Raw genomic sequence first — 13,106 nt, 5'->3', positions numbered from 1 at the left:
ATGGTGTTGAACGGTGAGCTGTAGTCAATGAACAGCATTCTCACATAGGTGTTCCTTTTGTCCAGGCAGGAAAGGGCAGTGTGGAGTGCGTCTGTGGATCTGTTTGAGCGGTATGCGAATTGGAGTAGGTTTAGGGTATCCGGGAGGATGCTGTTGATGTGAGCCTTGACCAGCCTTTCAAAGCACTTCATGACTACAGACGTGTGTGCTATGGGGCGGTAATCATTTAGGCAGGTTACCTTTGTGTTCTTGGGCACGGGGACTATGGTGGTCTGCTTGAAACATGTTGATATTACAGACTCAGTCAGGGTCATGTTGAAAATGTCAGTGAAGACACCTGCCAGTTGGTCAGCACATGCCCGGAGCACACGTCCTGGTAATCCATCTGGCCCCGCGGCATTGTGAATGTTGACCTGTTTAAAGGTCTTAATCACATCGGCTACGGAGAGCGTGATCACAGTTATCCGGAACAGCTGATGCTCTCATGCATGCTTCAGTGTTGCTTGCCTTGAAGCCAGCAACATATGCCATATTATTATTATTTAAAAAATATATATATGTTTTTAACGAGACAGTAGTTGCAATATTATTATTATTACGTAATTGTTAATGTTAACAATTTATGATCAGTCACATTCATTTAATAAATGAAGGCCAAAGTAAATATGGTTGTAAACTCAAGTGCTCCAATAACTCACCTCAGTGTCTCCAGTTTACATTGCAGACTCGCCAGTCCAGCAGACAGCAGCTCCACTCCTGAATCCTGCAGGTCATTGTCACTCAGATCCAGCTCTCTCAGGTTTGAGTTTGAGATGAGAACTGAGGCCAACTGTTCACAACATCTCTCTGTGAGTTTACAGCTATTCAACCTAAAATGAAGCAAGTTGGACAGAACAAATTGGATACAAATCATCCACTACTTAGATTCTACTCATGAAACTTTTAGAAGCCAAAGTAACAGGCCATTATCACTTCAGAGGCATAACAATTTACTCATTAACCACGTTTCCATTCACAGTTTTTATGTGAGAAAAGTCATACAGTATAAAAATGAATCATAACAGCTGTAATGGAAACAGGAAGTTTTGTTACATTTTTATAAAAATGCCAAAAGATAATTTGTTATCATGCTATTTTACATATTTTGCCATGAGGCTGAGAAAAAAAGTTGCTGTTTGAAAGACGGGACAATCAATATTTCTCTTAAGGCCTTAAAACACTTGTTGGACTATAATTTAAAAAATGAAAAGCCTTTTATGGTGTCTGACGATCCAGAAATCCAGAAATTTGCGTCTTATGTGTTTAGGAGGTTGTTTCCTTTACAACGTATGACACTTTGGTCAAAATATATATTTAAAATGTTGTTAATATTGATTGTTTATTCTAACATTAGATGATTCAAATATGTAATACAAAACTCCAAACTCATATTTGTTTTATTTTATAGTACTATTAAATGCTTCAGGGTTAACCCTATTACAGGGGCTGAGTCACTGGCTTACTGGTGCTCTTCCATGCCGTCCCTAGGAGGGGTGCGTCACTTGAGTGGGTTGAGTCACTGACGTGATCTTCCTGTCTGGTTTGGCTCCCCCCCTTGGGTTGTGCCGTGGCGGAGATCTTTGTGGGCTATACTCGGCCTTGTCTCAGGATGGTAAGTTGGTGGTTGAAGATATCCCTCTAGTGGTGTGGGGGCTGTGCTTTGGCAAAGTGGGTGGGGTTATATCCTGCCTGTTTGGCCCTGTCCAGGGGTATCATCGGATGGGGCCACAGTGTCTCCTGACCCCTCCTGTCTCAGCCTCCAGTATTTATGCTGCAGTAGTTTATGTGTCGGGGGGCTAGTGTCAGTCTGTTAAATCTGGAGTACTTCTCCTGTCTTATCATGTGTCCTGTGTGAATTTAAGTATGCTCTCTATGATTCTCTCTTTCTCTCTCTTGGAGGACCTGAGCCCTAGGACCATGCCTCAGGACTACCTGGCATGATGACTCCTTGCTGTCCCCAGTCCACCTGTCCGTGCTGCTGCTCCAGTTTCAACTGTTCTGCCTGCAGCTATGGAACCCTGACCTGTTCACCGGACGTGCTACCTTGTCCCAGACCTGCTGTTTTCAACTCTCTAGAGACAGCAGGAGCGGTAGAGATACTCTGAATGATCGGCTATGAAAAGCCAAATTACATTTACTCCTGAGGTGCTGACCTGTTGCACCATCTACAACTAGGGAGTTTTTCCTAGCCACCCTGCTTCTACACCTGCATTGCTTGCTGTTTGGGGTTTTAGGCTGGGTTTCTGTACAGCACTTTGAGATATCAGCTAATGTAAGAAGGGTTATATAAATACATTTGATTTGAGTTAGCATTTTGGCCTGTTATTCTAGATTTAGAACATAATACAACATTTATAAAGCAAACACTGTCTCTTAAGTCTAACACAGAAAATACTTCAATTGTTTAAGTATATGTTGCAGAAATATTTTAGCAGAAAATATTCTATATATTCAATAGACCAACTAAATCAATCTGAAGGGGGTTAGCCATCAGTGACGGAGTTGACAAAAAGCAATAGTGTGATACGCAGGACTCGTAATCCACCAGTGACAGTGGTTCAGATCCAACAAAAGGTGCCTGATTTATCAACGTTTCGTATTTGACGGATCTGATTGTTAAATCAGAGTTCAATGTTTACCTGCATGCGACATGAAACTAACATCATTACATACCCTTACATCGCCATATTTGGGTAGGAAAATCCACTTTATGATCATATCAGCGCAGCTTCATTTGGTAAGGGCCAATGTAAATAACTCACCTCAGTGTTTCCAGTTTACACTGTGGATTCCCCAGTCCAGCAGACAGCAGCTCCACTCCCGAATCTTGCAGGTCATTGTCACTCAGGTCCAGTTCTTTCAGTTGTGAAGAATTTGAGCTGAGAGCTGATGCCAACTCTTCACAACATCTCTCTGTGAGTTTACATCTATTCAACCTGAATAGAACATCAATTGAAATTGAATCAACATAATGTGAACATTTTCAAACATAACGGCCAAAATATTAAGTCTAACACACCCAGCCAAGTTATGAAACCATTATAGGTACTTACAGAGCTGTTCTGGAGGCTTTGACCACTGGCAGCAGCCTCAGAAGACCTTCCTCTGATCTGGAGAACCTATTTAGGTCAAGAACATCCAGCTCCTCTTCTGAAGTCAGCAACACAAAGACCAGAGCTGACCACTCTGTAGGTGACAATTTGGCTTCTGAGAGACTTCCTGAGTTTAAGTAGCTTTGGATCTCCCACACTAGATAGTGGTCATTCAGCTCATTCAGACAGTGGAACAGATTGATGCATTTCTCTGGTGAGGGATTCTCCCTTATCTTCTCGTTGATGTATTTGACCGTTTCCACATTTGTCAGTGAGCTGCTCCCTGTTTGTGACAGTAGGCCTCGTAGGAGAGTCTGATTGGACTCCAGTGAAAGGCCCAGAAGAAAGCGGAGGAACAGATCCAGGTGTCCATTCTCGCTCTGTAAAGCTTTATCTACTGCACTGTTGTAGAAGTCGATCGTAGATTTGTGTCCGATTGATGATTCATGGTCCCTGAATGAAGATCTCTTTTTGACCAGTGGATTCTCTCTGCTTTGGTTGAATGTGAGGAACACATATAATGCAGCAAGAAACTCCTGAATGCTCAGATGCACAAAGCAGTACACATTCTTCTGGTACAGCCCACATTCCTCTCTGAAGATCTGTGTGCACACTCCTGAGTACACTGATGCTTCTCTGACATCAATGCCACAATCCCTTAGGTCTTCCTCATAGAAGATCAGATTGCCTTTTTCCAGTTGTTTGAGTGCCAGTTTTCCCAGAGAGAGAATTATCGTTTTATCCCAGTGTGGATCTCGGTCATGGTCTTCAAGATACTTCTGAATCCCTTGTTTGGTCTGAAATACCAGAAAGTGTGTGTACATTTGAGTCTGATTCCTGGGCATCTCTCCACTCTCTGCCTGACACAACAGTCTCTCTAGAACAGTGGCCGTAATCCAACTGAAGACTGGTATGTGGCACATGATGTAGAGGCTCCTTGATGACTTAATGTGTGTGATGATTCTGCTGGCCAGGTTCTCATCACTGATTCTATTCTTGAAGTACTCCTCCTTCTGTGGGTCGTTGAAACCTTGTACCTCTGTCACCTGGTCAACACACTCTGGAGGAATCTGATTGGCTGCTGCTGGTCGGGATGTTATCCAGACAAGAGCAGAGGGGAGCAGATTCCCCTTGATGAGGTTTGTTAGCAGCACATCCACGGAGGTTGACTGTGTGACATCACAGCAGCTCTCGTTGTTCTTGAAGTCTAGAGGAAGTCGAAACTCATCCAGACCATCAAGAACAAACATAACTTTGTAGCTGTCAAAGTTGGAGATTCCAGATTCTTTCATCTCAATGAAATAGTGATCTATAAGTTCATTCAAACAGATCATTTTATTTTTCATGAAATTCAGCTCCCGAAAAGGAAGTGGAAATATGAACTGTACATCCTGATTAGCCTTTCCTTCAGCCCAGTCCAGAAGGAACTTCTGCACAGAGACTGTTTTTCCAATGCCAGCCACTCCCTTTGTCAGCACAGTTTTGATAGGTTTGTCTTGTCCAGGTGAGGGTTTAAAGATGTCATTACATTTGATTCGTGTCCATTGTGCTGCTGATTTCCTGGAAGCTGTTTCAATCTGTCTCACCTCGTGTTCGTTATTGACATCTCCGCTTCCACCCTCTGTGATGTAGAGCTCTGTGTAGATCTTATTGAGAAGTGTTGAGTGGCCTTGTTCAGCTATTCCCTCAAATATGCATTCATGTCTCTTCTTCAGGGTAGATTTGAGTCGGTACACCAGAGGAAGTTCATCTATTTGATGAAACAAGTATTAGAAATAGCAAAATCCTTAACTTTATAGATGTAGTTTGACAGATATTCCAATGTTCCCTGATAATTACTAAAGTGTAGTTTACACCCCTCAATTTAAAGAACGCAAATTACAAATACATTTTCCATAATCCTGAAACCATTATGTTCAGTTACATTCATAATTTTCAGCATCAGTGGTCTAATAAATGTATTAGGAGGAATAACATGCACATAACATAAGGACTCTCAACATTAGAAACACTGTGAAGGATGATAACTCCTCATTTTAATTCGTTAGCTCTAGCAGTATAGAGGTTAATTAAAGGGATCTTCCACTCAAAATATAAATCTCTTATGATTTGTCCACTTACCTTGGCTATTTTTGGCTTTTGGAAAAGTATTTTGTTCACAGAGGTGGTTGAGCGCAAAAGTGTACGTCTGATTTATCAAACTTTTCCATTTGACTGATCTGAGCGTAAACAAGTTCACTGCATAAATACACGTCGTCAGACTACAGTAATACAGGAGAGGAGACGTCGTCAGACTACAGTAATACGAGAGGAGACGTCATCAGACTACAGTAATACAGGAGAGGAGACGTCGTCAGACTACAGTAATACAGGAGAGGAGACGTCGTCAGACTACAGTAATACAGGAGAGGAGACGTCGTCAGACTACAGTAATACAGGAGAGGAGACGTCGTCAGACTACAGTAATACAGGAGAGGAGACGTCGTCAGACTACAGTAATACAGGAGAGGAGACGTCGTCAGACTACAGTAATACAGGAGCGGAGACGTCGTCAGACTACAGTAATAAAGGAGAGGAGACGTCGTCAGACTACAGTAATACAGGAGAGGAGACGTCGTCAGACTACAGTAATACAGGAGAGGAGACGTCGTCAGACTACAGTAATACAGGAGAGGAGACGTCGTCAGACTACAGTAATACGAGAGGAGACGTCGTCAGACTACAGTAATACGAGAGGAGACGTCGTCAGACTACAGTAATACGATAGGAGACGTCGTCAGACTACAGTAATACGAGAGGAGACGTCGTCAGACTACAGTAATACGAGAGGAGACGTCGTCAGACTACAGTAATACGAGAGGAGACGTCGTCAGACTACAGTAATACAGGAGAGGAGACGTCGTCAGACTACAGTAATACAGGAGAGGAGACGTCGTCAGACTACAGTAATACAGGAGAGGAGACGTCGTCAGACTACAGTAATACAGGAGAGGAGACGTCGTCAGACTACAGTAATACGAGAGAGGAGACGTCGTCAGACTACAGTAATACAGGAGAGGAGACGTCGTCAGACTACAGTAATACAGGAGAGGAGACGTCGTCAGACTACAGTAATACAGGAGAGGAGACGTCGTCAGACTACAGTAATACAGGAGAGGAGACGTCGTCAGACTACAGTAATACGAGAGGAGACGTCGTCAGACTACAGTAATACAGGAGAGGAGACGTCGTCAGACTACAGTAATACGAGAGGAGACGTCGTCAGACTACAGTAATACAGGAGAGGAGACGTCGTCAGACTACAGTAATACAGGAGAGGAGACGTCGTCAGACTACAGTAATACAGGAGAGGAGACCTCGTCAGACTACAGTAATACAGGAGAGGAGACGTCGTCAGACTACAGTAATACAGGAGAGGAGACGTCGTCAGACTACAGTAATACGAGAGGAGACGTCGTCAGACTACAGTAATACAGGAGAGGAGACGTCGTCAGACTACAGTAATACAGGAGAGGAGACGTCGTCAGACTACAGTAATAAAGGAGAGGAGACGTCGTCAGACTACAGTAATACGAGAGGAGACGTCGTCAGACTACAGTAATACAGGAGAGGAGACGTCGTCAGACTACAGTAATACAGGAGAGGAGACCTCGTCAGACTACAGTAATACAGGAGAGGAGACGTCGTCAGACTACAGTAATACAGGAGAGGAGACGTCGTCAGACTACAGTAATACAGGAGAGGAGACGTCGTCAGACTACAGTAATACAGGAGAGGAGACGTCGTCAGACTACAGTAATACAGGAGAGGAGACGTCGTCAGACTACAGTAATACAGGAGAGGAGACGTCGTCAGACTACAGTAATACAGGAGAGGAGACGTCGTTAGACTACAGTAATACAGGAGAGGAGACGTCGTCAGACTTCAGTAATACAGGAGAGGAGACGTCGTCAGACTACAGTAATACAGGAGAGGAGACGTCGTCAGACTACAGTAATACGAGAGGAGACGTCGTCAGACTACAGTAATACAGGAGAGGAGACGTCGTCAGACTACAGTAATACGAGAGAGGAGACGTCGTCAGACTACAGTAATACAGGAGAGGAGACGTCGTCAGACTACAGTAATACAGGAGAGGAGACGTCGTCAGACTACAGTAATACAGGAGAGGAGACGTCGTCAGACTACAGTAATACAGGAGAGGAGACGTCGTCAGACTACAGTAATACGAGAGGAGACGTCGTCAGACTACAGTAATACAGGAGAGGAGACGTCGTCAGACTACAGTAATACAGGAGAGGAGACGTCGTCAGACTACAGTAATACAGGAGAGGAGACGTCGTCAGACTACAGTAATACAGGAGAGGAGACGTCGTCAGACTACAGTAATACAGGAGAGGAGACGTCGTCAGACTACAGTAATACAGGAGAGGAGACGTCGTCAGACTACAGTAATACAGGAGAGGAGACGTCGTCAGACTACAGTAATACGAGAGGAGACGTCGTCAGACTACAGTAATATAGGAGAGGGCGTCACGACAACAGTAGGTTTTAAGCTGCTACACTGTGTCGTAGCTTTGCCGGCGTGAAGAGCGCGAGACACTATCAAGTGTTATCGAAATACACACAACAACTTTCCTGGGGATTCGACTACAGCCAAGACAAGTTGGAAATAAAATCATTAAGCTGTATTTTGAGAGAAACATCCCTTTAAAACAATGTATTATTTATTAATTATTTAATTTAAACAATCATAGTGATCCATTCCTTATGAATTGATACCAGGAAAGGACTAAAGCTGGCCAATCAGTGAACAAGTGTACTGACCACTCGGAATCTCTGACTCTAACCTCTGCTCTTGGTCACCAATTGTTCTGAAAAAGAAGAAGCAATTCAGATTTTTTTTTGCAGGACATTTTTAGCTTTCAGTTGTTTAGAAAAATAAGTTATCATTTGACTCTAATCATGAAAACAAATGTCAGGCAACCATGGCTTATTATACAGTATATATGGAGTGGCTGTGAGACCTCAAAAAAAAAAAGCATCAAAAATTGATAGATATCTCAAAATCCCCTTGTCACTGGAACTCTACACATCACTTCCGGGGCAAGCCAATTTGCTTACCCTAAATACTTGAGAATGTTAAGAATTGTTTTATGATGGTCATACCATGAATCATTTAGCTATTTGATTTTGAATTTCAGAACCCTTGTAGGTATACAGTGCATTCAGAAAATATTCAGACTCCTTGACTTTTTCCACATTTTGTTACGTTACAGAAGGATTCTAAATTGTATCCCATAATGACAAAGCAAAAACAGGTTTTTAGAAATTTTTGCAAAAAGAAAACTGAAATATCACATTTACGTAGGTATTCAGACTCTTTACTCAGTACTTTGCTGTAGCATCTTTGGCAGGGATTACAGCCTCGAGTCTTCTTGGGTATGACGCTACAAACTTGGCACACCTGTATTTGAGAAGTTTCTCCCAATCTTCTCTACAGATCCTCTCAAGCTCTGTCAGGTTGGATGGGGAGCGTTGCTGCACAGCTATTTTCAGGTCTCTCCAGAGATGTTTGACCGGGTTCAAGACCGGGCTCTGGCTGGGCCACTCAAGGACATTCAGAGACTTGTCCCAAAGCCACTCCTACATTGTCTTGGCTGTGTGCTTAGGGTCGTTGACCTGTTGGAAGGTGAACCTTCGTCCCAGTCTGAGGTCATGAGTGTTTTCATCAAGGTTCTCTCTGTACTTTGTTCTGTTTATCTTCCCCTCAATCTGACTAGTCTCCCAGTGTTGCAGAGATGGTTGTCCTTCTGGAAGGTTCTCCCATCTCCACAGAGAAACTCTGGAGCTCTGTCAGAGTGACCATCGGGTTCTTGGTCACCTCCCTGGCCAAGGCCCTTCTCCCTCGATTGCTCAGTTTGGCCGGGCGGCCAGCCGTAGGAAGAGTCTTGGTGGTTCCAAACTTCTTCCATTTAAGAATGGAGGTCACCATATTCTTTGGGACCTTCAATGCTGCAGACATTTTTTCGTACCCTTCCCCAGATCTGTGCATTGACAAAATCCTGTCTCGGAGCTCTACGGACAATTCCTCATGGCTTGGTTTTTGTTCTGACATGCACTGTCAGCTGTGGGACGTTATATAGACAGGTGCGTGCCTTTCCAAATCATGTCCAATCAACTGAATTCACCACAGGTGGACTCCAAGTTGTAGAAACATCTCAAGGATAATCAATGGAAACAGGATGCACCTGAGCTCGATTTCGAATCTAATAGCAAAGGGTCTGAATACTTATGTAAATAAGGTTTGTGTTTTTTATTTTTAATATATTAGCAACAATTTCAAGAAAACTGTTTTTGCTTTGTCATTATGGGGCATTGTCTGTAGACTGATGAGATTTTAGTTGTTGAAACATTGGATTTGGTATTAATGCTATTAGCCAATGGAAACACATTGGATAGCACATTCATACATGGAAAAACATTGTTTTTTAAATCTGGATGCTGTTTTTTGGTATGTTAAACTGGGATTTAAGGAATACCACTTTACTGTAGAGGAACATTTCTCTCTAAAATCACATTGTCAGATGTTTCCAGCCGGGCTGGGGTCAATTCAAATTGTAAATAGTCAATTCAGGAAGTGATTTTAATAAAATAAAATAAAGTAAAACACTTAAATAAATAGCTTCTGTTCCTCAGTCATTGAAAATATATCGGCTTTTTTCTAATGATGAATTGTTACTTAAGTTTACTTCCTGAATTGACTGCCTTCAAACTCAAATTGACCCCAGTCCTGCCACTGGGTACCCTACATCATGTTAACGTGGATAGTTGAGTAATATTTAGTTAAAACATTGATCAATGACATTACAAGCTATATTCACCCACACAAAATGTTAGTTGAATTTCCAATGTGTTATCAGCTTGCTTTCAACCATCTAAAAGCACAACCATATTCCAATGCACAAACAATGTCAGATTTTTGGTTGAATTGTCACCCACATTTTTATCACTGCGCTTTCAACCATTTAAAATCACAGCAAAGTTAAAATGGGAATACAATGTCAGATATTTTGCTTCATCTAATAGCAGAACCAAACAACCAGGACTGCATGGTGATCAATGGCGTTTGAGATTCTGACAGATTATTACAGCAATGTGGAGTTCTCCACTGACCTGCAATGACCTTTGCATGCTATCTTGAACATGCCGCTTTATATGATTACATAAGAAGACATGTATAGTTACAGTCACCTCTAAATGTGGCCATAGATGTTTTACTCATTTTAAGGTTGAATGTTACATTAGTTTGTAAAACAGCCTTAATTTTAGGCTATTTACTGTCTTAGAAAATAAATATTAAATTGTGAACGCAACCAAATATCAACATTTGGAGATGTATCTTCTGCAAGTCTGGCTTTAATTCCAGTTCGTCTCCCCCTTCACCAAATATTGATGTTATAGAATAGGACTAAATCAAATAAATGTTTTAAAGCACTTTATATACAAATTTGATTTGATTTAGTCCTATTCTTTAACTTCGATTTTTGGTTGCAATGGAGAAGTGAACGCAACATATCAATTATTCATTTGTAGAAAAACTAGAATTACAGCCAGACTAAGTCAGTGGTACAGATGGAACTATCCAAGCAGAAGATACATCTCCTTTAAATGTTGATATCTGGTTGCGTTGACAATCAAACACAATATCACTAAATATCATTCCATTTTAAAATCAACCAGAGCTTGAAACCCTAGGCTTATGCTATAGACAATTTTTGTTGTTGAATTCTGGGTTGAATTTAAACAATTGCTTGTTGATGGCTTTGCAAATGCTATATTAGCCTAAATAGCGTCATTGACGATTGATAACGCATGGTCACATTTCCTTTGCTCTGTCAAACCCTTTGAGATGACTTCAATAGACAACAGTGAATCCATTTTGTTTTTAAGTAGAGCTCTCTCAACAATCATTCTCACGATAGCACGTCGGTATTGGTCAGGGACAACTATCATAGCTAAGCAGGGCTGGGAAGGGTTAAAGCCTTGGGTGGGAGACCAAACGGTAACTATAGATCAGTTCTCCCCTAAGAGGTGTAGCCCGACCTACTATTTCTTCTTCTGATGGTAGATAAAACGTTGAAAATCTGACGTTGTTTTTTAAAGGTACACATTCAAAATATTTTATGTAAGGTTTGTCTATGTTGAAATTTGGTTACCCTGATGACATAATCCTGTGGTTGAAATTTCACCCTCCAAAAAAAGTTGATACATTTTTTCAAATCCAATATATTGTCCACGTAGATGCCATGTCACAATACGTTGACAAATTAGATTGAAACAACGTTGATTGAACCAGTTTATGCCCAGTGGTCTGGTTTTCAGAGTCTATGTCAAGTTGAGTTCGTTTGTTTTGCCGTGATGTAAAGTACTTAAGTAAAAAATACTTTGAAGTACATCTCAAGATGTTTTTTGGGGGTAATCTGTACTTTACTATTCATATTTTAGACAACTTTTACTTTACCTTTACCACATTCCTATAGAAAATTATATACTTTTTTACCTGACACCCAAAAGTACTCGTTACATTTTGAATGCTTAGCAGGAAAGGAAATTAGTCCAATTCACACACTTATAAAGAGAACATCCCTGGTCATCCCTACTGCCTCTAATCTTGCAGACTTACTAAACACACATGCTTCATTTGTACATGATGTCTGAGTGTTGGAGTGCGCCCCCTGGCTAAAAAACAAGAAAATAGCAAAGTCTGGTTTGCTTTATGTAAGGAATTTGAAATGATTTATACTTTTACTTTTGATACTTAAGTATATTTTAGCAATTACATTTACTTTTGATACTGAAGTATATTTAAAACCAAATATTTTTAGACTTTTGCTTAAGTGGTATTTTACTAGGAGACTTTCACTTGAGTCATATTCTATTATGGTATCTTCACTTATACTCAAGTATGACAAAGAGTACTTTTTCCACCACTGCTGTTTTGTACATCGGATGACTGAAAAAATGTGACTATGTGACTTCGATTTTAGTGTAATTCATTCATTCCAAATATATAGTCATATATAGATATATTGTTTTACTGTACCTTTGTTCACGGGTAAAGTCTCCACCACTGAAGTCTATTGGCAGATATATAGAATTTTCACTCTTCATAGATACACAGCTGGGTACAGGGGAGCCGGGTCTCTCCCCATGGACCCTGATAAAAACAAAGACACTAGGTTCATTCCATTTGAAGTTGACACAGTGGACATATTTTCCATCTGGATTCTGTTTTGTGCTATGTCGAATTGCAATTTGAGGAATGCCACTTCAAGTTAAAAGGTACATTACACTACAAAAATCACATTCTGCAATGTTGTGGTTGATATTTATTGTCATGAATATTGTCCTGGAGGCAAAACTGAGCGATTTCCCGCTAAATGGGCCAGCTGCAATGTCAAATTTGACTACATCGTACATTTTAAGTTAGGTTTAAGCATTAGGGTTAGCAGTGTGGTTAAGGTTAGGGTAAGGTTTAAAATCAGATTGTGTGCCAGCTAGTGACCACTGCAGCACGGCCACCAGGGCAAGATTCATGACAATAAATGCCAACCTGCACTTTGAGACCTGAGTTTTGTACATCAGAGGTCTGAAAACATCTGACAATGTGATTTGGAGTGTAATTTAGTTTTACACTTCGGTATGCAACATGCATTTTTTGTGAATATACACTGCTCAAAAAAATAAAGGGAACACTAAAATAACACATCCTAGATCTGAATGAAATATTCTTATTAAATACTTTTTTCTTTGCATAGTTGAATGTGCTGACAACAAAATCACACAAAAATTATCAATGGAAATCAAATTTATCAGCCCATGGAGGTCTGGATTTGGAGTCACACTCAAAATTAAAGTGGAAAACCACACTACAGGCTGATCCAACTTTGATGTAATGTCCTTAAAACAAGT

At 41.0% G+C, this 13,106-nt stretch overlaps 1 protein-coding gene across 2 annotated transcripts in view; it reads right to left on the bottom strand.

Annotated features, from left to right (window-relative positions):
* The window catches only part of LOC129811380 (NACHT, LRR and PYD domains-containing protein 12-like), a 36,208-nt gene that overhangs the window by 18,764 nt on the left and 4,338 nt on the right, over positions 1-13,106 (bottom strand). For both annotated transcript variants that reach the window (XM_055862633.1, XM_055862632.1), the window contains exons 3-7: positions 12,238-12,351; positions 7,959-8,005; positions 3,093-4,881; positions 2,802-2,975; positions 699-869 (exon numbers count right to left, since the gene is read on the bottom strand). In XM_055862633.1, the coding sequence (XP_055718608.1) occupies positions 699-869; positions 2,802-2,975; positions 3,093-4,881; positions 7,959-8,005; positions 12,238-12,351 (2,295 nt within the window). The remainder of the gene's footprint in view (positions 1-698; positions 870-2,801; positions 2,976-3,092; positions 4,882-7,958; positions 8,006-12,237; positions 12,352-13,106) is intronic.

Source organism: Salvelinus fontinalis, chromosome 15 (assembly GCF_029448725.1).
Source record: "Salvelinus fontinalis isolate EN_2023a chromosome 15, ASM2944872v1, whole genome shotgun sequence".
Taxonomy (NCBI): domain Eukaryota; kingdom Metazoa; phylum Chordata; class Actinopteri; order Salmoniformes; family Salmonidae; genus Salvelinus; species Salvelinus fontinalis.
This window is presented reverse-complemented; position numbering and strand designations above follow the sequence as displayed.